This window comes from Vidua macroura, chromosome 4, assembly GCF_024509145.1.
Source record: "Vidua macroura isolate BioBank_ID:100142 chromosome 4, ASM2450914v1, whole genome shotgun sequence".
Lineage (NCBI taxonomy): Eukaryota > Metazoa > Chordata > Aves > Passeriformes > Viduidae > Vidua > Vidua macroura.
The window spans coordinates 44165309-44193226 of record NC_071574.1 but is presented as its reverse complement, the minus strand read 5'-3'; the positions used below and the strand labels follow the sequence as shown (position 1 = coordinate 44193226).

Genomic DNA, 27918 nt, shown 5'->3' with positions numbered 1-27918 from the left:
CCCTGGGTCCAGTTTTGAAATGTGGCAGATCTCCTACCAGTTAAACCCTTCCACAATCAGAGACTTCTCCCTTCCTCATCTTCCTTTCAACCCCTTGCATTATGACCTCTCCAGCACCTAGAAACAGCCCTTCTCTACCCTGGCCTCGAGTTTGAGCTCACACCTGCTCTCTCACCTCCTCTCTGCCCATAATGATACCTGCTGGATTTAGTCCATTTTTGGTTTTTCCTTTTGAAGACTGAACTAGAGCAGCCCCATGAGAGACCATGTCTGCACAGTCATGCTGCCAACCTCCTATGACCCCATGCAAAGCCTGTCTCTGGACAGCAGATAGTAGATAGTTTTACACCATCTTCCCAGACACAGTAGTGGCAAAGCTTGCCCACTCCGGTTTTGCCAGGAGACTCTCGTAGGCTGCATGCTGACTTAAACAATCCAATCCCAACCCCTAGCTTTAACACAGCTATAGTAAAGCTCAGTCTGTTTAGGAGTACTGGGCACAAGAAGTCAAATCAATGTACTGCAAGGTAAACTGAGGCAAAAGAAAATCACCAACCCCATCCAGTCGTGCTTTATCATTATTGTCCAGCTCTCCATATCACACACCCTTCATGTTAAGTACTGAATTTTGTTTGACTTAGATTGCAGCTTTAAAACTCACATTATCTACAAATCTTTTAAGTTTTGTGTTGCAGGAATTCACGTGTTCCTTGAATGAAAGAGGAAGCTCGCTGCAGCAAAACAAATATTTCTTCTGGAAGACAGTTATGCATACTTCCCTCCTCCTTTACACCTACCCTGAGAGAATTCAGAACTAAGCAGTACAGGTAAAGAGTTACTTGAAGACACACCAGCATGTCCTTGCAAGTAAATGACTAGGCACCAAGAAATTCCCCTGCAGGGAAATAGTGCACACCTCTCTCATAAAGGAGACTATTCTTATAGATACATCCACATTTCTGACAGTGCCAATATGCTAACTGTTAGAATCAGTCTCTGCAAGTATGATCATGCTTCTTGGTACAGGTACAACATACTAAAACTTCAATGGGGCTAGTCACAAAATTGCCCGTAAAAAGTCTGGGAACATATGTAAAAAAATTATTTCCCTAACTATGGTCACTGATGGCACCTAAAACAAAGCTGACAGGATGAAATGCCCCCTTTTGAAAGCTGTATTATCTGATTACGCATAAACTCAAATATTTCCAACTCCCTCTGCCTCTTCTCTCCCATCCCTTCAAAACTCAGAGAGCCACATCCAAATTATACTGAGATAAATAAACCATCCTGCCTTGAAATCATTCACAGCAACAGATCCCATACTACCTCATGAACAAAAACCCTTTCACTTTTACTTGTTTCTCAAGGTCAACTTGACTTCCAAAGCTAAAAAGGAAGTATTTTATTCCAAAATACGTTTTTATGATTAACCCTATGAAAGGCTTGCAAAAACACAAGCTGAACCTATCACACAGGAAGAGTTCCTTGTTAATGAAAAGTAACAAAAGAAAATAGCTGTCAAAGTTATGGTAACCTTTTCTGATAGTGTATGTAGTCAAGGCTAAAAAGCAAATTGACAAAGCTACATTCAGATTACATCATTTTATGGCTCCTTTCTGGCTTCAAATTGTGAATTGACCATTTTGTAGCTGAATGATCAACACCTGGGGCAGAAATTCAGTCAGTACTCAGCACAAGTAAATATATTGCTTCAGGCAGCTTCCAGCAAACCATTCCTGTTGAGGATGTCCAGGAAGTAAGGGCGAAGTAGACTGGAAACATTACCAGGCAAGTCCAACTCAAGTGACTGGAGAAACAGTAAACAGCAAGGCTCTCAGGCCCTCACAATTAACACTGTTTTCTGAACTCTCACACACTCATCAACTGGATAAAAGTCCTTTTGGATACACTGAGAAAGTTTTTCCCCAGTTTAGAGAACTGGTTACCAGATAGAGAATCACTATGCAGAGGACATGTCTGGATTATGATGACCAAAGAAGGAGTATGACACAAGCTTTGTGTCATTCTATAGACTACAGATCTTATGTTCTGTGGAGACCCATGTATTAGTTTCCTCCTTCCTATACCTCTGAAGGGAAGCATGCACGTTTCAAGTTCACTTTTAACACAGGCTTTAATTAGTACAGATATATTAAAGAAAAGGAGACTGAAACCCACTAATCTGGACTAAGAAGGACAAATCATCTTGGGTAAGTTGGTGTATGAAGAACGTACTTTTAGGATCCATAAAAGAAGCTGGCTGCTCTGTAAAAGCAAAGCATAAAAAGACTGGCTGAAATGAAATTTTAAGCTTTATTTTTAGACCCTGGTGCATTCCAGACTTGTTTATGAGAAAATATATGAACACCTTTACAAGTGACTGTCTATTCTAGGATTTCAAGTAAAGTCACATCTGTTTCAATGCAGAAAACCTGGAAGTTATGTTTGTCTTTTTAAATATTTTGTTTCCTCTTGGCAGTATGTCAATCCAGCTTTAAAGAGTCACATGGTAGATAAGAGGAATGATACAAGCTGAAAAATTATTTTCAGTAACTATATTTGGGTTGGCTCCTAGTTCAGCGTCAGAACAAAGACTCAAGGACTGTGGGAATGCTTAGTGCAATTGAATTGTTTTGCTCCTGCTTCACTAGTATTGTGAAAGGCTGTACCAAGAAGTCCTGAATTACAAGTTTATATATGTTTCCAGCTTTATGAAAACTGACTGAAATAATTTGAATTTTCCATCTGAGAAGTCTTTCTTTGTGCAATAAACAGCAATAGCATTCAATAACAAATCGAGTCTTAATCTATCACTGCCTGCTCTGTTTAACTATGGAAGCTTCTCTCAATCACCCACTTAATGTATGATTAAGCCAAAATTCAGCTGCAGGAATTTTTATGAACTAAAAAGAAAATCATTATTTCAAACTATCACTAAACCTGCATATATGTATTTTCTATACCATTTGAGGAATTATTTTTCCTATGCTTCTGGTAGCTGCAGAACACAGGAAAAGTCCTGCAGTATGATTGTAAGTGAAAGGTCTCACTTGTTCAAAAATATCTTCAAGGAAACACAGAATTCATACTTTAAAGCTTCTCTGTATCCAAGCTTTCATTGATCTTGTTAAATGCTATGAAAATACCCTCAAGAGAAAACGGGAGTGACCACTGGATTAGATACATGGAAATTAGAAGTAAAGCACAGGGCCACTATACTGCTGAAGGAATACTAGTGACCTAAATCAGAGACAAAAGGGTACCTGAAATGTCAAAACAGATCCCACCAGATAGCAAGAGACATTTTTGTTACACAGATGATTTATATGGTTTCCATTTATTTCTGCAAGTCTTTTAACAGTAAGCAGAGGAATAGTATTACTGATACTTTCAGATTCCCAAAGAGTTTCAATTACATAGGAAGCTTGACAGGTCTCTCATCTTGACAGAGCTAAGACATCAACAAGAATGAAGTTTCTTACAATGAGAAATAATGTAAGGTAATGGTGTAATTTTAAGGCAGAAGTGGAGATGAAGTTAGAGCATATCAGAAGTCTTACTTGCAAGTAAAGCTCCTCTCCTTTACATAGTTTCAGGTAGGTTGCAGTCAGCAAAAGAAGGTAAAAAAGGCATTGGTGGGCATATACATTTTTAGATTTACTGTAATTTAGCTTCCTATTTGATGTTGTTAAAATAATTTCCTGTGGCTCAAACTGTCACAGTGCTTTTGTTCAACTGCACAGGTGATAATATACAGTTGCTGGGGCAGGTGTGATAGCAGAAAACCTTGGAGTGATGTTCCATGAGAACACCAAAGCTCCTTAGCTTCTCCAATGCCCTTCAACTCCTCCCTTCAAGTAAGGCAAAGACATGACTCTTCATAAACCATAACACCTCAACTGTTATCAGGCTATTACTCCTCCACACTGGCTATGATACATCCAAATCAGAAGGCTCTGTGTGTTTCATGGGAACAGAAACAACAGTTGCTTCGATTTTGAAACTCGTTCAAAGTCCTCTACCAGGGCTCTGAAATTATATCCCTTCCAGTAAAAATGGGTAAATCAAACATGTTAGTCTGTGTCTTGAATTCTAATAAATGTTTTCATTGACAGAAAACAAACATAGCAAAAGACATACAGCCTGCCATCCAATACTACAGAAACCTACACACACCACTATGGAAAAGTTACCTGTGGAGAATTAAGATTTTTGTCTTAGAGTGAGTGTGTCATCCCCTCTTATGAAGAAAGAGATAAATAATTACAGAAATAATTTTGAGGCATCTAGCTTGCAGAAAATCTGGAAATCTGGTCACAGTTGCAGAAATGGGGCTTCATAATTTCCCAAATCACTTTGGTACACTGGATCAAGGTGGGCTTGTCTTTTAGAGAACCTATTTGTAATTCAGCAAAAACTTCAAGTTCCAGCTAAGATACACCAATATTGGTGAATAATGCTCAGCAATCATTTTGAAATAAACAAACCCAGTTATTTCTAGCCTAATACGCTCTGCAAATAACCTCACAAAAATACAGTGTTTGGGATATGAGTTCTGCTTTCCTTCTGCTGTCTTCTGTTCAGGTGAGAATCAGGAAATTTCCTGAGAAGAAATGCTTTCTATTGGATTAGAATGTTACCACTGAGTACTTAAGTTTTACAAGTGAAAAAAAATATTACCAAAATCTCAACTCCTAACAAGTTCCAAGGATCTTATAACTGGTGTTTTACACATGGCATTTTTTTCTTTCATTTCTTGAACAGCCATTGTATGAACACAACCCTCACAAGCCCTTGGTTGTTCTAGGAATAATACACACACTAGTACAGTTTGGACAGATGCACCACTTCTATCTCTATGCATATACATGTGAGAGTTCACATAGAGCTATACTACCATTTGTCTTGTTCAGAGTATTTAATGGATTCAACTACACAAACTTCGCTTGTTGCCCAATGATCCAAACACTATCAGTAACTGGGTAAGAAATAGCTGTACATATGTTAGTACCTCAGGAAGAAACAAGTTCATTAGGATTTGGACATTTTTAAAACTCAACTTGACAAACGACTGAACAACCTAGTCCAAATTCAGTAATGACCCAGTTACAGGCAGCAGGGCCTGGACTAGGCGACCTTCAGAAGTCCTTTCCTTTCTGGATTTAGCTAGTCTGTCTATAGTCTGACAAAATCCTGACAGCCAACAACTGTACAGCTACTGAATGATTTATTGGGGGCTGAAGTTTAATACCAAAGTGTTCAAATGACTCCACTGGAAAAAGCAGTTATTCCTTTCAGGAATGCTTTAGCCTAAAGAGGTAACTGGGTTTGGTTTACAAACTGCCACTTCGTCACAAAAAGTGTTTGTACAGTTTTACATCAAAAATGTTAAAAACAGAAGATGTAAGCAGCAGTAGATATGGTTTTACCTGAAAGGTGTGGTCACATAATACTCTGGGGGTTTAGCAGCAATCCCAAATAACTCCTACTTTGCCCCATATCCCACCCCATAATCCTATCCTCTGATTTGCATCAGTACAAGGACACATGTTTAAAAACTCCCTTTGTAAGGGATGGGGAAGTTAACCTGACATTTGAATGCATCAAACCCTACTTTGTAGCACTAAAACACTGCATAAGCAAGATGAAGGGTAATATGTGCTAGGACCAGTGAACTAAGAACAGGGAAATGGGGAAAGGGCATAGAGAACATAAATTTCTTCTCATGTGCAGCATTAAAGTTCCAGTCTTACCAGATCACACCACAAGTTTGAAATGTTAAAGTGCTGCTTTGTGCTTTTAGTTTAAGCAGCCTTTTTCCAGTACGAAAAATTTGGAAAATATTCTGACTACCGTCATTTCAACATACATCAATTGGCTAAGGAGTGACAGGTTTATTAAAAAAAAAATCTGGGGAGTAAATGTTTTTATTTTCAACAGCAAATGACTTCTGTTTCTTCTGAAAGTAAATCTAATTTTTTTTTTTTTTCTGAAGGGAAGAAGTTAGTCCTATAACTCACCTATGTTTACATTTATTTCTAGTGACAGTATCATAAATCTTATCTGGATTAATAACCTAAAGGAAAACTCTGTATCTATATCTATCTCTCTTCTTCTAAGGCCATAATTACAGACAGGAAAGCTCTGGGATGGTATTTAGAGGGGTGATGAGTTCTCCAAGAAACTGGCAGCCTACAGGTTAATGCCTGGTTTACTGAGCAAGTGCCTCACATGAGCAAGCCTCAAGTGGGAGAATAGCCTATACCCACTTCCTTTGAGGGACTCATCCTGTAAAGGAATATATATACAGATTTTATCACACTTCAGTACCTGTATATAATTAAGAGGACTTTTTTTTTTTTACTGTTTTATAATCTTAGTTTGAGTGGGTTAAAAAAGAAAAAAAAAGAACAGGTTTTACTGGGTATAGCTGGGTGTGTACTTTCCTAATTACAGCGCATTATAGGGTAGTCATTCATAGACAGGCTACCTTTGCAACTAGCTAGATTGCCACACTTGGTTGAAAAAACCCAGCACATAACCTACCAGAGAATCTCTATAATTCAGTTACAGAATGTAGTTTCTAGTCATGAGATCTGAGCAGCAGCCTACAGACTAGATGAGAGATTCATCCCTGCCCTTGCTATTAATCACTCTGAGTTTAATTAGCAGCTCAAGCAGTAGTCTCACCTTCAGTTATGTTCTCCCCCTTCTAGAAACTACAGAGCTCTACTAAAATTAGGTTGAACAAAATATAATATGTCCTGAAATAAGGACTCATTCCCATTGGGATGCAGGCAGTTGCTTATCACAAGAGCATTGTGCCTGAGCACACTATTTTTCCCTCTTTCAAGTACTTTTAGTTTTAATTTTACAAAATACTATAATATAACTAAATATAAATAATATTTAATACTGATTTTTCTAATAGCACCACACTCTGTATTAACAATTTACAATTTAGACAGTATTGTATTTAACACAGACATATAGCTCTGTACCACCGTAGAAGTTGTGTCAGAAAGTACATTAAGTATGATAAGTAAGAAAATTTTAAGAAACTGGTTAAGTGGCAATATTCCAGTGAAAAATTCTCTTACCAGAGCTTGATGACATAAGAGCTTCTTTGTGAGAATGTGTTTTAATAGTGTTGATAGTTTTATTTTCACATCCTCTCTTCAAGGTTGACACAGATGGCACCATTTTAATCTTGGGAGTTAATACACTTCGTGGTGTAATTTGGTCTTTCTTTGGTATGTTTTTCCCTTGTGTTGTCCCATCTTTCGCAGAAGGCATCTGTTTTAAGAAAAAAACAGAAACAAAAAAGCCACACACCACCACTGTGCGAAACTAAAGATCTCCCTCTGCAGCATCTGTAATGAAATACTGACCACCCAAGTAGGAAACATGCTTAGTCTTTATCCCATTGTCCACATCTGCAGTTCAGAACCTCAAGAACAATCTCCTGAATGACCTTCAGCAATGCAAACCTATTAGTTTGAAGCTAATCACTAGTAATGACCAACACACTAAAAAGAGGTTACAGAGGTCATTTAACATCAGAATTTCTTCCTCTTCCTCCCCAAACTCTAATTAAACCACTCAATTACATGGCTACACCTAATCTCAAGATCTTAACCAACAAACTATATATGTTAAGGCCCTGAAAAGTTAGTTGTCCTTTACTACCTGAAATGTCACAGTCCTTGTAATTAATTTCCTGGTCTAGGTCTTATGTCACAACAGCTTAAAATCCTTCACATTGAGGTGCCATAGATAAAACATAAGCGCAGGACTAGATCCAGGACAGGTATAAAATAACTGGTTTATATGGGTGAAACATCTATGTTTCACACAGAATTCTTGCTCCAGTTTATACAGCCTTTAGTTCACGGCCACCCCTGTCAAGCCTATAAAGACACACCTTACAGTTCAGCTCTTCAAGTGCTTTTCTGTGACTCAAGCTGACTGCAGCAATTCGGTCAGAGTATTGAATTTCCATTTTTGACTACAATCCTCATCTTCATTTTCAGATGTTAATTTGTATTTTTCCATTTAAGAAAACATTCTTAAATTTAATCCAGCTGATTTTTCTACTGTGCATTTTATAGAAATTTCTCTATTGCTTCTCCAGGTACAAGCAGAACAATTAAAATCACAAAGTTTTCCTTCTTGGTAATGGAATGAATTAAAAACATTCTCTCCAAGTCTTCATACCAAAAGCAAGGACTGATAAAGAATGCAAACTCTTAGAATGTAGAATTAAAAAAAGATCAACCTTACTTTCATGCTTACATTTTCAAGTTAACTTATTAGTCAAATAATAGTACTTATTACTTTCTTGTGCAATGTTTTAAAAATGTTCTAAGTAGCTTCCCCCATATACTGAGCTTCACTGGAATTTTTCTGGCAAATTAGTAAGGCCTGTCAAAAATTCAGATGACAGTTTAATTAGCAGTTGTAAAAGCTGCTGCCTCCATTTCACCAATTTAACGTAAGATATTGCATCCACAAGCTAGCAATAGTAGAGATTCCAAAAAGCACCAAGACTCCAATTCTGTGTCCCTACTATACCTCCTGAAATTCTTGTCAACCCACCCCAACACTCTTCCCCTTCTTTCCCCTTCTCCTTTTCTTTTAACCTTCTTTCAGTGCATTTGAAAGCAGTAGATTTCTCCTGACAGGCAGCTGACTCATCCCAAAATCTTTCCCAGCCAACCAGCGCATGCATACCTCCCGGCCAGGAAGTTTGCACCTTCCAGCTGGCTGACTGCCTAAAACCAGGTATATGCCCTCTGCATAAGAAATATTTCCTGACTACTCCCAACTATTCTAATGAGTCCCAGCTCTACTTCAAACAAATAAATTCCCAAATCATACAAAGGAGACAATGAAATTAAGATGTTAAAAATAAAATGTTTCACCAACTTATTGGTCTCTTGGTTTTGTGACTTAATGTTACTGTTAATATTTACACAACTGACTTAAAAGTCTACTTTAGTTGTAAAGCACATTTTGAAAGAAAAGAAAATTCCAAACCCACCAATTATCTCTAATGCCTATTTGAAGTTACAGCATCACTAGAATAATCTTGAAAAAATGTATATTAAAAGCTGTATTTGGAAAACATCACCAAGTTATGCTAGGCAATTTTACAAGGTTGTCTAAATTAAGACTTGTTTGCTTTTATTAGACATCTTACAAACTATATTGTCTTAAAAAAGGACTTTACTAAAAAAATTGTGTTATGGAACAAGATGAAAGTGGAGACACTAAATTGCAATTCAAGCCAACTGCAACTAATTTGTAAAACAATACTTCTTTGCTGTCTTTACTAGGGAAAGACTCCATGTAGAAATCAACACTACAGTTATACTTGTAGACACCAAACCCATTCCACAATTTTCACACTGTACAATACTGAATTTTCTTTTTTGCAAATGTACAAAAACATACAAGTAAGTTTGAAAGCAAAAACACTTACCAAAGGAACAGAATGCACTTCAAATGTTTCATTTGCCATATCTTTTATCAATGTTGCTTCAAGAAGCACTCCCATGTTGCTGCATTGCTCTTTTTCACCTTTGGTCAGGTCAATGTTTTGAGTACAAGGAATCATTAAGGAGTTTGAACTTTCCATTTTATCGTTTAGCATCTCTTTTGAGTTCTCTCCAGATGCTGGAAGCACAGCAGAAGCCAAGGAGCACACCGGAAGGGTAGCACTTGCTTTGTCAATGTCTTGCAGACTTAACTTTAACACAGGTGTTTTTGAAACCTTATGGGAAGCATTTCTGGGATGCGCTGTGGCATGACTGACTTGGCTAGTGAAAAGGTGTTTGTTAACATGTAGCTTATGGGGCCTATTTACAGGCAATTCCACCTTAGTATCTTTAGCTGGATCTACTGTTTTTTTCAGCACTTTTATAGAGGACAATTGCCTTGGGGAACCAACCCTTGAAGGTGAGGAGACAGATGATAGTTGACGGGACTGGGGAGACTGTTTTAATGCTGCACTGTCTCTTGGCTGTGGCACAGGTCTAGACACAACCTTTGGCTTAACATTTTTAAAATTAGGTTTGGGAAAACTAACTATCTCTGATTTCTTTGCTTTGGTTATTGTTGATGCAATAAGAGACCTTCCCATTGGTTTTCTTGCAGTTTGATCTGAACTAGCTTTAAGTCCAGACCTGTTATGCCCTCCTACAAGTGCTTCACTTTGTCTTAGTCTAGAAGACTTGTCTCCAAGTTCTTCCAAAGCTGAAACAGAAAAAGTCCTATTTTTCGATCGTTCTTTAGGAGTTGAAGTATACAGAGATGAATTGCTTTCATCAGCTGTTGGACTGAAGACCACAAAAGTTGCTTCGCATTTCAACTCAGGCATAACCATCTTCTTTAATTTTGGAACACTGCAAGATACAGAAGGAATGTAGTGCATATTCTGAAGAGCAGCATTTCCAGAGATACGCTGTTCTTTGGTTAAAGGTTCACTAGTTTTGTTTGATACTTGTTCTCCATCCATTTGATCTACTGGGAGAAGGTGCACACTATTTACATCACTATCCATGCATATTTCAGCACTGGAATTCCCAGTTTCATCATGGAAAGGAGTAATTTGCAAGGATTTGACTTGGTCATCCTCATTAATATTAATGCATGGTGATAATACATCTCGCTTATAAGGATCTATACATCCAGCAGGTAGTTCTACAGCCTGTGCTTCTGTTTCCTGTGATTCATTATCATTCTTGATAGTGTTTTTCTGATAGTGTTCAACACCTGCAGAGGTGAAATTAGGTGTTCTTTCTGAGTTGGTTCTATCAAATTTCTCTCTGACACATACTTCAGAAGAGATCAATGTTTCCCCCAGATGCATGTCATCATTTAGATCAGTTCTCCGATTCTCACCTGTAACATTAGTAATATCCAATGTACTCAGCTTGCAGCATGCCCTGTCATTTTTCAGGGACTGCATGTTCTGCTCTGAAGTAGGAAGAGTTAGTACAGATTTAGAGTCAGTCTGACTGTAAGGCACTGAGTGTTTGATACTCTGATTTTGCATTTTTGCCATAGCAAAATCACCTTTCATTAAGCTTGTTGTTGCTTCCAAGCTGGAGTTCAAAGGACACATAGAAGTCTGTTCAGTCACAGAAGACTTGCATGCAACATCTGTATCTCCCAATGGAGCTCCTGTGCAGCTGTATTTACCAGGTGTCTTCTGCAGATCAAGTACTTCAATACACTGCTGTTTTAAAAGACTTCTGAAGTCGCCCTTATTTTCAAAAATGGTATCACCTTCATGCTCAGCCACTATATTTTGGGCAGTTGAATTACCATGTATCTTGGTGGCACAATTCTCTGAGGAAGGTGTACCTCTGTCACACGCATAGCTATTTCCATTTTCATCCCTTATAAGCAAGGAAGACTTCAAGCCATTCTTTGCTTTGTCATCAGACTTCCCAATATTCATTTTGAAAGGTAAATTTTAAATTGTTTTCATTTTATAATTCTTTAAAATCTCAGAGAATGCAGATTCTTCTGAACTTCGCAGAAAAAAAACCCCAACTGCTGTTCCCTGGAATGTGTCAATTGTCCTGAAAGATATTTAAAAAGGAGTTCTTTGTTTTCATGTTTCCCAAGAAGATTCAAATGTTCTGGAATTAAAAAGAAATTTTAAAAAGTTAGCCAAACCAGGATTTTAAGACAATAAGTATTCCTAAGTTTCTAGTCTTCAGACATCAGAGCAGCAACACAGAAGCAACACTCAGAATCTCAGTGAAGAAAAACGTCAGTCCTCATCCCTTGATGCAGAGCAGTAACAGCCCTAGAGATTGTTGTTTCTCTGCACTGAAGGCCTTTTTCCTGCCCTTCGAGGCAGGAATGCATAGCAGAGGCAACTGAAGATTTTGAAAGTGTTATTTAATGCATCTGAATTGAAATAAAGAGACGAAAGGGAGGTTTGTGATCAGCTCTGGGGCTACAGCAGTGCACTGTCCCCATGCTGGTGGGGCAGCCAACTGTAGACGCATGTGGGATACCTTCAGAGTCACTGGAAAGCAATTCCATACCAGTTAACTGCCTCCATCTTCCAGATGACACAAGATTAGCCAAATGACAAAACAGTTCCAGTGTCCTCTCCAGCAGAGCAGAGCCATATAGCCTCACTCAAAACCCAATGGAAAGGTGAAGAGGCGGGATTGACATGGACAGACGATGGAGGACAACTGACCACACATGGGGTGGAGAATCACAAACAAAAAACAGAGCACAAACAGCACAGAGCCCTTGCAACATACAGTGACAAGCTCCTAACAAGCACTAAGACTGCACCCAAGTACCAAAACCACAAGGATGTGAATGAGAGAGAAGATCAAACTGTCCAAAGCAGCTGGATGACCTCCGTCGCACTCCATATGAAAGGCTCCTAGTACCAGTAGTGAGACCAGAGGCAGGAAGAACTTCAGATTTATAACATATGGTTGCAGGGGGTGGGGAATCTGCAAGAAGGAGGCTTTCAGAGCAGTTCAAACCTGAACGGATGGGAAGAAGTTCACAGGATCTAACAAGGTAACCTGGCTTAAGATGCATTCATGGGCAAAGGTCAGCTTCCCAACTGAAGAAAACGAACATCTGTTGAACACCTTTACCTGTCTGGAATGACAGGTTATACTCTCCAATCAAAAGCAGGAAGGGGGACACTTGTCATCAAAAACAATGAGCAAACAGGTCTCTGGTGTTTAAACAAAAATGCAGACATCAGAGTGTGGTCTCTTCAAACAAGGATACTGATATAATGACATATTTGAAATTTGGTGCAGCAGGACATGTACATCAGGATTAAGTATGGACAGTGGGCAGAATAACTTATAATTCACATAAGAATTATATTAAAGTCCAAAATTATTTCACTGTTTCAACTATGGTGACAATACTGGATGCAATACAAGACAGTTGCAACGAGGTCAGAAAAGATGATGATAATGTTAATAATACTAATATTACTATACTAATATAGCAATGTTGATTAGGTACATTGAAGAATAATTCTGTAATCATATTTTTGTAGAGGAATCAAAGACTTCTTTGGGAAACAAGTTTGTTCTGAGAAGCAATTCTTGATTTGTTCTTTAACAAGTAAGTTTAAATCCTCACAGAAACCATGTAAGCCATTCTGGAAACCACAGCAGGGGAAAGAAAACAAACTCACATGCACAAATACTTCGGAAAGCGTAAAATGAAGCCAGCACACTAAGTAGGGAAAGGTAGGTTACTTCTTGCATTATTCAAAATTTACTTTTTTCCTTAAACCTTACTTTCTTCAGCTGAAAACACAGCTTGAGTGACTACATTCAAAATAAAGCCTTTATCATACTAATGAAAAGTATAAAGCTGCAGGGCTCATAAACAGTTCTGAGTACAAAACAGCAGCATCCAAAGACTACTATAGAACTTCAAGAATTTGTCTGTTCACTATGAATGAAACACAGAGTGGCTTCTGGCCCACAACCTTTTCTTTACATGGTATTTGAACATCTGACTCAGATGGAAGATAAAAAGACCATGAAACAAGGAAACAAAAGCTACTGAGATCAGATGGCACACCTTCCTCTGCCCCCCTCCCATCCCCAAGACGAAATTACTTGTCTAGCTAAAACATCTCCTGGTTCTTCAAGGCTGATCTAGATCTTTTGCTTACTGACTTTTGCTCAATCCCTAAAGAAGCAGAAACAACTGTAGTACCCTCACTTTCACCTTTAATTAGGAAACTTAAGGCAGATTGAAAAGTTCTTCAAAAAAAGTCTTCCCTGAAGGCAGGGCAAGAATCAGTTCTGAATAATTTTCCATTAGTTTAAGTCAATCACAGAATCAACTGCTGAAAAATATTTGCAAACTTTGCTTTCACTGTTGTTTTGACACATTGAAACTTGTTACTACTTGTCTGGATACCAGCCCTCAACACAGCTTGCTCACCTAGTCACGCAACAAAAGTTAAGATTCCATTTTGACTCAGGAGTAGCTCAGATCAAACCAGAAGTCTTACCTCTTTCAAGAGCTTTCATTCTGCAGAAAATAGGCAACTTCAAGACTTAGCAAGAATAAAATCCTGAGAATTTAAAAAATGGTGCATTTCCTTACAGTAGCTACTGTATAGCTACTATATGTAGTTAAAAATGCCAAAATTTGAAACAACACAGGTAGCTAAGTAAAGTTTGATTGAACTGATGCTCCAAAAAGAAGCTCCAAAAAAAATAAAAGCAGATTTGATACTGAGTAGAGAAATAATGAAGCATATTGCACATACCAAGGTGGACATATACATATATAAGTCTGTTACTCAGTGCGCTGGACTTTCACATAGCCAGAGCACCTGCAGAAATAAATTACTAATTCAACTATTTTTAAAGCAAATTTTCACTATAGTAATCAATACTTTCATGAACAAGTAGACCAGCTTAAAAAACAGCTTCACATCCACATTTAGAGTCCTGAAAGCATCCTGCATAAAAAGAGAGGTATTCCTAAGGATCAGCTATGGTATTTAAAAATCTGTAACCCAGATGAACATTATTCTTTAATGAATTGACATTCGGTAACTTTCCATAAAACAAAGAAATTCATTAGTTTTAGATTTGCCATAGAAGGCGGAATGAAAAATTAACCTCAGCCCAGCATCTCCTCCTTGGGGGGGGTCAGGAGCAGACACACAGACACAACAGTTGCCCTCGCTGAGAACACACTGTTCCTGGCAACTAGTGACTTGAGGAATTCTCTAAACTAAATACTAATAAATTTGCTTTGACTTGGTCTTACATCAAGCATTACGAATGCCTGGCCTCCACAACACACTACAGTGCAGTGCAAAACAGTTCAGCTGGTTTTGCCTTCGGTAAAGCTCAGCTTATGAAATTTCAGTTGCGTACTTCAAGTGCTTACACACTGCAGAAAAAGTCTGCACTACCTGAGCTCTAAGTTTTCCCCTTCCTCAACTGAAATAAGAACTTGGGATAACAGCAGTACCACTTGGAAAACAAAACCAAAACAAAAACCCCAAAACAAACAACCCCCCCCCAAAAAAAAAAAAAAAAACAAAAAAACCACCACACAACAAAAGAAGCTTGGCAAGTAGACTCTCCTAAAATGAGGAGGGATTGGCTGCCAACAGCCCCAGATGCAGGAGAAATACACTAAATACACTACAACATACAGAACAGGGCTTAGAACAAGATCTTGTCACTTCTATTAACCAACAAGAGGTGTCCAGGGGTGTGTTGTTAAAGGGCAGGGGGACAGTCACTTGTTCAGTGTGAGGTAAAATGGAATCAAAGCCAGATAATTACAATACATAACTCACAGGTTGACAAATTACTACAAGAATTCAAGTTAGTTTGTGTTAGTGTCACAATGCATACAGTAATAATTCTTCACTTTTCCTGGTACTCCATCTGGAACTTGACTCTTTCAAGCAAATCATCACAGACTATTTACTCAAACCCATCAGCTGTTTGTGAAGTCTGTATGAAGGGGGACATGGGGTGGGGAATAAATCTGAAAGGAGAGGGTCTGCCCAGACATGCAGGGAGGCAGTCTATAGTGCTCTAATTAACTGAACATGCTTTGATACCAGGCAAAATGCAGCATCAGCATTCCCACAGAAAATTGTTTTACATGATTACCACTGTCATGATTACCACTGTCCCTGAAATTAAAAACCATAGAAAGAATTTAATATATTAAGGCCTTACACTACAACCAGTTTACGTGACCATGTCCTGGAACACAGCACAATCACAGAAGTATGACTCTTTCAGCATGTACACCTGAAGGCAGAGATGGCATCATCCACAGCAACCAGGCATCCCTCCCAACATGCTGTTCAGTGTTGCTTGAATATGCCCCATAAGAAAGCACTAGGAAAACACCAAATGGTTCAGGTAATGCTGCATTTACACAGAATTGCAGATTTCAGAGGTCTCTCTGCTGCCTCAGTAATGTCACATTTTAATGTAAACTAGCCTATTGCCAAGCTGATTCAAACTATGCTAGAGTGGATTAAGGTAAGCTCCTGTAACAACTTCACACAAATATTTATAACATTACAAGTACAATCTACTCCTAAAGTGCATTACATTAAGTTCTCATATGCTCGTGGCATTGCTTGCTTCAGAATACACAGTGTCACCAGTGAGTGTACTGTGAAGATGTTTATAAAAGAACAAAAAACCCCAACAAACTACCAAACCAAAACCAAACCCACTCCACAGAGTAGCTAAGCAATATTTGTATGCTTTACTCAAAGACATTTTAGAAGTCAGAAACCATATTAGACACTTGATACAGTAAGCAGAAATAGTGTAGAAGATATGTTTGCAAGCAATCATTGCAGGCATTTTTGACTGAAGGAATACTGTCACTTTCAAAGGTATAAACCACCAGGTTTTGCCTTCTACTGGGCCATTTGCTAGACTGTTTCAAGACTGAAGCAGCAGCATAATATAAAATTTACAGTAATCAAGGAGCATTAATTTTAATCAGTTACATCTTGGCTCTAAGATATGGAAGAAGTAAGTAGAACAGCAGTTCCTCTGCATAAATCAGACATCCTGAAGTTGTGCAAGAGGTTTTGACTTCCCGTAAGATGTTCAAACCATGACACTACCATCAGACTACCCCAAAACATGACAGCTGATCCTAACAAGAACACTGACCCTTGTAGTTTGTCCTAGTAGTGAGTAAATGGTTGCTTGAAACAGCAATGCTAGCGTTTTCCCCAAACTCTCAGCCTCCAGTGATTCACTCCTCTGAGTGTTGGTTCAATGGAAAGTTTCAACAGCTTTCAAACCCTCTTTTTCCTTGCCCATAGCCATTGCTTTGCTCGGATGAAAAATCCTTATCTATTTAATTACTTATAAACTCTGGCCATCCTTGTTGTCCGATCTTGAAGGACATTGTGCTGTTGTCTGCATCTTCAATTTCAGACTATTTGTAAGCACATAACACACAGAGGTACTCCAACAGATTTATACAGTGTCTTGATAACACAGTTCTTCCTTTTATAATTGACAACTTTTGAATTTTATTGTTAGGTAAGTTTTAGGAGAACTCTGTATTCAGTAGTGGAACACTGGTCCAGTATTTTTTTTTAGAAGAATAAAGCCCTTCTTCTACTTAGATAACCAAGACACTTAACATTGTCTAGAAACGGCATTCAGTATTCTAGGGATTTGCAGGTATATGCAACCTCCTAGACAGAGTGTTCTGCAAATGCATGTGTCTTTTCCCCCACTCTGCTGTTTTACAGCAACTGCCAGGATGAAACTCATGTAAGTAAGAGCTAAGCACCAACCAGTGACAAACACCAGCTACTAACACGCTGCAAGTAAGGAAGCGTACTTTACTGTCTGAGATTAAGGGCATGATCAAACAAAACCAAAGCTACATATCTGAATGTGCAAATGAGAACAGCAGTAAGCTCCTTGCTTGAATAGTCAAGCACACCCCCATAACTTAATCAGACTCTCATTTGTAGCTTCATTAAGACAGCATTCATTGCTAAAAGTGTCAGGCTACTCAAAAGGTTTTCAAATCCACACATGGTCAGTTATACACTTACTTATAATTTGCTTATCCGTTGCCATCATGAACAAAGCCTGTGCATGGTTTTCCATGAGATCAATAATCAGTCTTTTCCTCTTTAGGAACTTGCAAGAATGCCATTAAGTTCTTTCTTAATGGTAAATTAGACATTACCTTTTCAGAGAGAGACTTTGGGGATTTTTTATTTTATTTTTTTGCTATTTTATCACAACTAAATTATTTAGCAAAAGCATATGTTATTGTACAAGGAAGGATAAACTTTCAGGTCAAAATAAAAGTAAGGAGCTGGAACTTGAAAAAACAAACAGTACATTTATTACAGCACTTCCTTGCAAGGTCAAGGTTCAGGTACTTCTTTTTGAAAGACTTGATTGAATAGGTAAGTACAAACAAGCCTGTGACTGTCAGAGCTCGGTGTTCAACAATCCTCATCAGTGTTCAAGTTATTTGACTAGATAGGGATTATAAATCCGATCACCTTCTCTGTTTCCTGGAATTCTGCTAAACTGGTTTTGTCCACTGCTACCATTTAAAGGGTACATTCATACATTTTGGTATCTTGAAGCTATGAAACAGTGGGCTGGGATTATTCACAGGAATTTTCCCTCTGATTGAAATATTAATCCTGCCTGATGGAAATATTATCAGTATAGGAAGAAAGGCAGTAATGTATTATGCAGAACAAAAATACTTCGTCAACTCCTGCTAGGTCTGTCTGTTCACATAGACCAAATAAGGTTTGTTCTCTTCAAGAGTGTCCTCGAGCTTCAAGCTTGTCCTCAGATATCCAGCCATTTTCCTGAGACGCCTCTCATCATACATTCTGGATCGTAATTTCTCATTCTCTGACAAAATCCCATCCATCAGCACCCCTGCTGCCCATTTTCCTTTAAATCAACTTCAAACAGTCAAAATAAAAGCTGTTCCAAAGTAAGAAGTCATTCCTCCCACCAGCCTTTCTATCCTGCATTATAAGTTTCTCTTCCTTTACAGACCTGTCAATCCCCTTAACTTGCCCCATGTTCTTCTGTTCTCATTCTAGCTAAGTCAAATCTAGCAGAGAAGCAGGTACACAGGGAAGCAGGAATAGTCATAATACCTTGAATTCTCAAGGCAAAGTGATTTTGCTGGTGGCTTTAGGGTGGTTTGGTTTTGACTGGTTTTGTTTGTTTGCATGTGATTTTTAAAATTTGGGTTTTAAATACCCTGATTATTTAATAAATAATATTTAAGTGAAGACTGTCTGCTGCTAATCTCCTCTTGTCTGACAAGTACAAAGGTTTCACAAAACAGAAGTATATCCAGCAGAAATACTCTGCAGAAGCAGCACAACATTGCAAGAGCGGTGGCTAAAATGCCAGTTGTAACCTTCGGAGGAAAAAACAAAAAAAAAGGTGGTTCTTTCCTAAGAATGAGCCACAACTGGGCAGGTCAGAGTAGAAATGGTTTCAACCATTACCACAATGTGCCAGGCAGCATACACTGAGTTCTTAAGGTTATGTACTAACTTGAAGCTTTTCATGTCCCTGAACTTTTTATGAAGCATCAGTGCCCACAGCCCCAGTGTGAGTACTATACAACGTGGAGCTGACATTAGCAGTACTCTCTGTATGAACTGTATCAATGGAATTGGATAGTTAAAGACATAGAAAGATTCATCTGCTCTCATGCATTGCATGTCCTTCAGATCTTCACCTACAACTGAGAAGCCTTTCAGCATTTGGCTATATTTAGCACAGACATATGATATGAACTAGTTTACAGAGCATTTGGAGTACTCTCAACCTGTGGTGAAGCAAGACACTCTAAGTACAGCAGTATTATTTAGTTCTAGTGGAATATTCTGTGCAATGCATCTATAACTTGATTAATTTCCATAAAAAGCAGACCAAACTGGTAACTAATGACTGAAAGAGCAGCATCTTTACCCTGATATTGCTTTGCAGTAGAAATTTAAGAATTAATCAATATGCTTCTCACATTAACCAAGTCAGAAATTTAATCATCTTGCAGTTTTTGCAGACTCAAAAGTTGTTTGCTGTGCAGAAGTGGTCATTTATTCAGTAAAGACTACAGACAGCCAAGAACAGTTTCCACTGATACATCAAGAAGTTCTACCACTGAGTTAGGACTGCATTTTTGCACAGCAATATCATCACAGCAGAATTTAATTCTGAAGATGCTGCATTCGCCAATTAAAAAAGCAGTGCTTTTAGACTTAAAAACTAGTTAGGCTATTGATTCTTTATAGTGGAAAAAAAATCTAACAAAATTGCAATAAACTGGTTACAGGAAATAATATTTTGGTAGCCAAATAGGAAGCAGCACCAACCCAATGATTAGAAGTCCTAAAGGCATAATGGTTGTTGAGGATTTTCAGTAAGTATTGCTGGATAGTAGTTTAAATCCCAACAGTTTTGCCAGTATTTCACCTGCAGTGTTGCACAACTGGGATCTGGAGCAAGGGGGCAATTCACAGACATTGTTTCAAATGTCATAGTCTCAGGGAAAAATAACCGAAATAAAACACATTTGGTTTACATTCAAAAGAAAATCTTGTTATTTTCCCTACAAAGGAAATAGTGAGATCAATCCTGATACAAGAGTTGTATACCTTACATTTTTTGGTTGTTTCCCTTCAGACCCAGGAAACAAAAGTCCCCAAATCCAAAAGGGACCAGCTCTGCAAAGCTACACACAGCACTGCCCCTCTGAAACAGACAAGTGGCAAGAAACATGCTGTGGCAGTTTTGCAGAGCTGGTTTAAAAAAAAAAAAAAAGGCAACAGTTTGATTTATGCAATGCTATTGGGTAGCAGGCTGCAGTCAATGCTCTCTGGAAAGCACGAGCTCACCATGCTGCTTGACACAGCTGACGACAGGCTGCTTGCAGCTCCATAAGGGCTGAAATTCCACCAGGACCTTGAGGGTGAAGGACTGGAGAGAAGGGCAAACTGGGCACATGTTGCTTGAAAGGCTGCCACGGCAAGGTTACCCAAGGGATTCCCTGCAAGGGATCCAGACATGCACGCTTGCTGGTTGTGCCCTGCAGTTTCTCCTTGGCTTGTGGGATAGGGCTCCATTTGAGCCCTGAGCAGCAGCACTCCCACAAAGGGAGTGCATCTGCAGGGCAACAGCAGGACTCAGAGCTTCTGTACAGAAATAATCCTGTCAGTCCATCTGAGATCCCACAAGAATGCTGTAGTTTAGCAAAGAATTATAAATTTCTTCCTTAAAATTCAAGTGGTACAAATCGATTTTTAAATATTTTTCCTTTAATCAATTTGCTTGAAGTCAAGCATAAAATCCAAATGGTGCTTGTTATAGACTACATATCGTTTTACAGTATAGCCAAGCCTCTTCTAAAACTATTCAGAGAGCTGGATGTTATAACTTCAAATGTAAACTCCTCAAATAGTTCTCACCATTCAACTAATAGCTGACTTGACAACTTCCCACAAGAGTAAAATGTACATACATTATCAGATTATTGCAGATTCCCTGGAACTACAGTCATATGTTATATGGGAACATTAGCTTTGATTTCAACTCAAAACTGACTAAAATAAATGCCACAGGCAGTGACAGAAGTGTTACATACGCAGTGCCACATCCATACTTGATGTTCCCCAGTGAGTTTCAGCTTCTGTACAGACTTTCATCAGATAAGAGATATGCACAGCTAGAGGACATTGCACACTCTGGCACTGTCTCTAACTAACAGTGACAAGTGTTTCACTGTTTCACTTGTTTTGCACTAACAAGTGCAAAAAGTAACTCTCTCATTTTACAGTAATAAGATCATAACTGTCTCTCTTGCTCTGGCTGTTTTTTTCAGAGTCAACTTTGTCTTTTTTGAAAGGACTGATCACACTTTAACTTATGCCATACAGTACCCTCAGTCAGGCAATTCACTTATATACGTGGATTGGTCTTCTGCAGTCTTTAGGACTTGGTTACCTTACGTGTAACCCTTTTGGTTTTCACTTCACCTGCTTTATAAGCCTGATGGAGTGAAATTGCATACAGGCAGTGACAGCAGCAGGATGATTTAGAAGTCATCACTCTGATCTGGTACATTTTCAAGCAGTCATTCTACAACCAGATGTCCAGTCTTCTTAGCAGCAACCTACACAATACCATTTATTGGGCTAAAACACATTTAAGACATGCAAAACTGCAGCAGTAAACAACTGGAAGTACACATATAAAGGAGCTTCTCACTAGTACTATCTAAAAAATGTCTTAGGAGGAAAAAAATTACTGCAACTTCTATAGATTCTGCATAGGGACAGGCAAAGATTCTATTTAAATGATACCTTTATATTCTTACACTCAAAATTCAAAGCTTCCCTGGCTCAAAACCGTAGAGAACTCCAGGGTTTAAAGCATCACTGTGCACAAGCTGTGCTTTGCAGGCTGTTAATCCAAGGACATAATATGTATCCATCATTAACTGAGACAGAATATTACTTCTTGGATTTACATGGGTCATAAGGCCTCCATTATTTAGTTCTGCTAAGTACCAGCACCAAATAGCAGCTTCTGGGCCAAGAGTCACTTAAATCTATGGAACTACCATCCGTATCAAAGGCAAGTCACAAACACTTTGATAAGGCAAGTATTTCACCACTCTGCAGTGCAGGTGGAAAGCTCTTACAGAGGGCTAACACAAAGAAGCATACTTGAATGACTTCATACAGCTGACATTAGTTTGGAACACAGATAAGAAACTCCTGCATTTCCACTTAAAGAAGCAAGAAAACAATTCTCATACATAGCCATGAATTTAGGCTGCACATTGCATGGTGGGGGACATTAGGGAATGAGGAAGAAACACTGTTGGAAAAAAATAAAAAATTGACGCTCAGGTACCTAGTAATAGTTAATTAACCTTGCACAACCAAACATTGTCCTGTGAAGGGTAACTAACTTCCTTTTGAAAGCAATCTCAGTTCATTTAAGTTTGCATGACAGAATTACTTCCTCTACCAGCATCAAGTTCAACAAAGCTTGTCAATAAGGCTGCAGTTTCTAAATTTTCATCTAGAAATCCACCAATTCACAGTGCACAAACAAGGATCCTCATGTCCTGCTCAATCAGGACTCTGCATACACAGCTTGTTGATACAACTCTGGTAAATGAAATCCCAGAATGCGGGAGCAGGCTGAATATAGAAGGAGTGCCTGTGTAGGCGCAGGGGGAAAAAAGCCCCCAGCAAAGTAAAAAAACCCAAACCATAACACACACCCAGTGCTGAGTAATCTTAGAAAATAAATAGGGGGGGAAGTCATTAAGCTTCTCCTGCTAGGAAAATACATAACCCTAACTGCCAAAAGCTGAGCAAAAAAAAAAAGTTGAGCTGAGTAGAACATCCAGGAGAATCCACAAGATCCACTGGATCTCTCATTTCTGTTTCTCTAATTTTAGGGACTATTTAAGAGTACTTTCTCCCTCCTTCATCAGGTATTGCAGGATATTCCTGGAAGAGGAAGCTGTTTCTATCTTGATGTTTTTCCTTCAAATCCACCACTGGGGTTCTGCTCTCTCTGTGCCATATTAAACATACCAGAGAGGTGTTTTCACAAGCCATTTGGGTAGTATACTGCTCACAAATGTCAACTACAAGCCATTAATACTGCATTAGGAACTTTCTTCAGAGGAAATTGCCTCACAAGAACAAGGGGTGAAAAGGATTGGCACCTGGAAACCACTCACCTCTGTCCTCTGAAAAGTCCAGCTACAGAAGAGCCTTCAGGATTGCAGAGCAATATTTGGTAGTTAGACTTAAAACTGTTCAGAAGTTTGCTGAAAGAAATAACAAGGAACTGTAGTCTGCAAAATAGTTCTAGGAATAGGATGGTGACAATAAAGTTTCTTGGGCTGAATTTCTTCCATCAACAAGGAAGTTCCTAATCAAAACAAGGTATGCCAGAAGTCAGAAGGAAGGACAGCACCCAGGAACTGGAACAATTATCATGCAGGAGGCCAAGGTTCAATCTATGGGCAAGTACTAAGCGCTCAAGTTAGTCCTGCTCTTCTGACCTTGCACATGACAGTCTGACTGGCGCACTGAGTATTTAATTTCTGACCATTGATAAGGGTTTTTAAGAAAAATAAGATTTTTTTATTATTATTAAAAAGGAGAAAAATGTGTATTCTTAAATGATCTCATGACAGGTAAACAACCTCTACTGTGGCATACATATTGGTCTCAAAACCAAGTTCTGTCAGACAATCAAGCCTTCCATGGCAGAAGTTGATAGACTGAGTCCTTTGACCATTTTCTTCACAAATCATCACAATACAGAGAATGGTGGGCATGAAAGGTAGCAAAAGCAACTGTTTTCATAATAGTCAACTGTACTAAAGTCTTCTGAACTGTTTCACAAAATCTTCCTCTCCCCATCCACGGCAGAAGCAAGAGCAACTGCCTGCTTAAACTTCTGGTTTCTAAAAGTTTTAAGTCCTACCAGTTTACCACCCACCTCTGTCTTAGTAGTCACACCAAAACTGGTGTGTGTTTCTCCCCATTGTGTCCTTGAATTCCAAGTTTGCATAACAAGACTGAGAAACTGGGGTTTTCAATTATTCTCATGCAAATTTCAAATTAAAAGTTGCCTACTAACAAATTTAAGCGCTGTGGACAAGCTACATTCGTTCCTAAAAATTATTTAGGTATTCAAACCTGAAATTCCATGTATTACAAAGAAACTGCAATTTCACACAGCAGGTCGTAATACATACTAAATCCAAGCCAATCACATGCTACAGTAGAGAGGCTGGAAACTATGAGAATGCTTTCTATATCCAGTAATACTTGAGGTATTCACACAGACTCCATTGAAAGAGCCAAGAGCCTTACACATAGAGAATAAACTGGCATTCACATACCAACAAGCCAGAGACCATGTTTTGGTTTAAGCAGAGTAATCTTTACAAATGAAAGAACACTGCTGCCATCAGTGCCTTCTCCTGTTCCGTTTTGTGCTCCAGCTTAGCAGTCAATTTTTATATCTTCATCCTACCACATGGTTAAATTATTTGGCATAGAATGGACAGAACACAAGAAACACCATTATTACACTGCGCTTACTTCAAAAAGCTTGCTCAGCATTAGATTCCACATGCAGAAATAAAATGAAATAAACCTCAGTATTCCGGTTTATTTGTATGTCAGTACCTGTATGTTTCCTTATATGACCACACAATGGAAAAATACAACTTAAAAGCTATTTGACAAAACATTCACAAGTCTTATCACAACCACTGAATCAGTGCAATAATACACTGGAGCTTGCAGTTAGGTTAACCTGATTAATCAGATGCCTATCTCTACCTTACTCTTTGATATAAAGAGTAACTCATTTATAGTGTACCAGGACAAAATACAATTCTAGGATTTAACTAGAATAAATATACTCACTCTTTAAACAACACAGAATATATTTACTAAGATCCCTGTTAAGTTTTCAACATCAAATATATATGAAAATCAACAGTTAGATCAGCAAATAATTTGGATTACAAACCAACCACAGGTGAATTGATTCTATTCTGAACTAAACTATGTAATAACAAAGCCAAAGTCAGGCTCTGCTGACTGAAATTACAGCACCAGAACCATGAGCAGAAGTTGCATTTGCACAGACTCACCCTATGGCCTGGGCAGAGCCATCTTGCATGTACCTAGAAGGTCACTACATTCAAAATGTTAACTATGGAAGGAAAAACCAAGTACCAACTTAGACAACATTCCTGTGGTCTCACCACCAGACTTCTTTCAAATTGATGCTGCCAAATTCCATGTCTCTCATATTACATGAGCTACCCAAGTCTGGCAGCCCTGGCATGACATCCACCTCTTTGCCAAGATGCATAGAGCCAGCTGAGGTCCAGGAAAGCGGACAGCTTCTCCAACACAAGGAGAACCACCTAAGCATATTTAACAACCAAGCAGATGCAGCTGCAGCAATCACAGCTGCACTCTCACTTCAGGAGTTACAATTACAAAGAGTATCAGCAGGATGATGGGACACCCGAAGACCAGACTCTCCTGACTGTAGGCTGCTGCATCTTCCTCACAATTAGAATAAACCCTAACAAGTTCACACACTCCAGGTGCTTGGGAAAAAAACCAAAAGATCTAGTCAAAGTAGGAAGAAAAGTAAAGGCCCCTTTTGGAAAAGGGTGTCTGAATAAAAGTCTCCACTCAGACCAGAATGGCAAAGCTGGCTTTCAGACCACTGACATGGGGAGGGGAAGAGTTAGAGGTAAGTCAGAGTCACAAGAATACATTTTGCATAATAACCTACCATATTCAGAAAGAAACAAGATGCCAGTACTGTCACGCTCACTTAGAAAGAATACATACAGAAAAATAGCAGTCAGCAGCTGCTTCTGACAGAATGTACTTGCAGACTTTCAGGTGTTGGTTAAGTGCTTTAATGGCAACAGTGTATTTCTTGGAACAAATTCAGCCACTATACTTACACCAATACAAATCATCTACTTTCGCTAACTAAAGCCTCATGGGGAAATCAGAGTCAAGGGGAAAGCTGGAAGCCAGGAGGCTTCACTTGCAAGACGGGCGGGCACATCTATTTACAAGCACATGAATGGTCGTTGACAGCCTCATGCACGGCAGAGTGACCAGGAACAGGACAAGATGTACAAGAATCATACAATTCTGGCCAACAATTGGTACTGTGCAATAACCTCAGATCCCACACTCCCTCAGATCATAGTAAGGGAAACAAAGTTTGTGGAGCCCACCACTGTCTCCACAGCCTGCACTCCCTTTCACTCCATCTGCTGAGGAAATTATCAAGTCTTGGAGAGAAATGAAAAGCAGCATATTAGTGAACTGTGACAATGGTTCCCCTTTCTCAGTTTGAAAAATGTATCTGTGCTTACAGATATATTACACAGAATGAGGTACAGGTCAGAATCCACAGTGGTTTTGTTAAACATTTAAGCAGATTCTACTTAATGCACTTTTCCAGACCTTTTGGCTGGAGATGTTAGCCCACTGTGCTACAGGCGAAATCTGCCTGGCTGTGAAAGACACCTTGATACCAAGCACCAGCTTCCACTTTGAGTGTGTAAGTGTTTAAGATGTTATTCCTCGCATGCACACACTCACTTGCATGCGCTCTTCACCTTTCAGCATCAATAAGACAAAGACATTTTATTAAGAAAAATCTTGAGCTTTTTGGAAAAAAAACATTGCTACCAGTCCTACTCAATGACAACAGAAAGCCATAGGTGAAGATGTGAGTTATAGAAATGCAGGCACAAACTAATTCCTCCTCTAACATTTCAGGGTTAGAATGTTAGAATGGGAGAATGCTGAAAATGGATACTATTCTTAAAAGGTTGTTAAATAACCTAAAAATGAGAATCATAAATTTAAGATATTGTCACTGCAGTACAATCCTTCAAAAGCTACTTCCAGGATTTCTTTAGAAATAATTACTACTTTTATCTAACAGAGACCCATATGCAGACTGCTGCATCCAGCATTTCCTCCTGCAGAGTTTGGGGTACTTTACCTTTTTTCCTGAAACGATCACAATGGAGCTAAAAGTTAAGGTGAAGCTGTGGCTACTTCCTTGTTTGGAAAAACCCCTGAATCACCAAAAGATTGAGGCAGCAAGAGTCAGCCCACTATCACTCAAACTATGAATTTTTACACAGTCACTTGCCCCAGTCGTTTGCCCCTGGTGTTGAACTCTGCTTGAGCACAGGATTGTGCTTGTTTCTAAGCCAAGTTAGTCCTGCCTACAGAGTATTTATTACAATTCAATAATACATTCAAGTCAGTAACTGTGTTGGCTTGAATACATTTTGCAATAGTAATTTCCTCTTTTTTTTTTTCCTCATTCTAGTTTTAGGTCTTCCCCCCTTCCATAAAGAGAAACAAATTACATTTCCTTTATCACCTTTAAAGGTTTGATTTATAATCATTTCCTTCTAATTTAGAAATCAAATACTGGCAGATCCTGTTTCAGTATTTTAGCTTAGCTAAAGATAGCAGGATCAGAAAAGATCAGACACAGAAAAGCAATACCTTAGCATGCAAAGATCAATGATCAAAGACCACTTCAAATACTGAGAATAGCAAAAAGACCCACTAAATAGAGGCCCTTTATCATCTCCCATCCTTCACTTTAAGAACTGGAGCTTGACAGTCCTTTCTAAACTTCTAATAGAAAATGGCATTTTATACTAGTTTTGCCAACACATCAATCAGCCTTCCAGGAAATAGTGTGTCAGCAACATATGGAAACTACGTGAAGGAGGTTTTTTGGCATTTGTCTC

General features: G+C 38.7%; 1 protein-coding gene across 2 annotated transcripts in view; it reads right to left on the bottom strand.

Annotated features, from left to right (window-relative positions):
• MTUS1 (microtubule associated scaffold protein 1) overlaps positions 1-27918 on the bottom strand; it is a 115860-nt gene that overhangs the window by 70444 nt on the left and 17498 nt on the right. For both annotated transcript variants that reach the window (XM_053976754.1, XM_053976753.1), the window contains exons 2-3: positions 9488-11654; positions 7104-7299 (exon numbers count right to left, since the gene is read on the bottom strand). In XM_053976754.1, coding sequence (XP_053832729.1) covers positions 7104-7299; positions 9488-11470 — 2179 coding nt within the window. In that variant the 5' untranslated portion in view covers positions 11471-11654. The remainder of the gene's footprint in view (positions 1-7103; positions 7300-9487; positions 11655-27918) is intronic.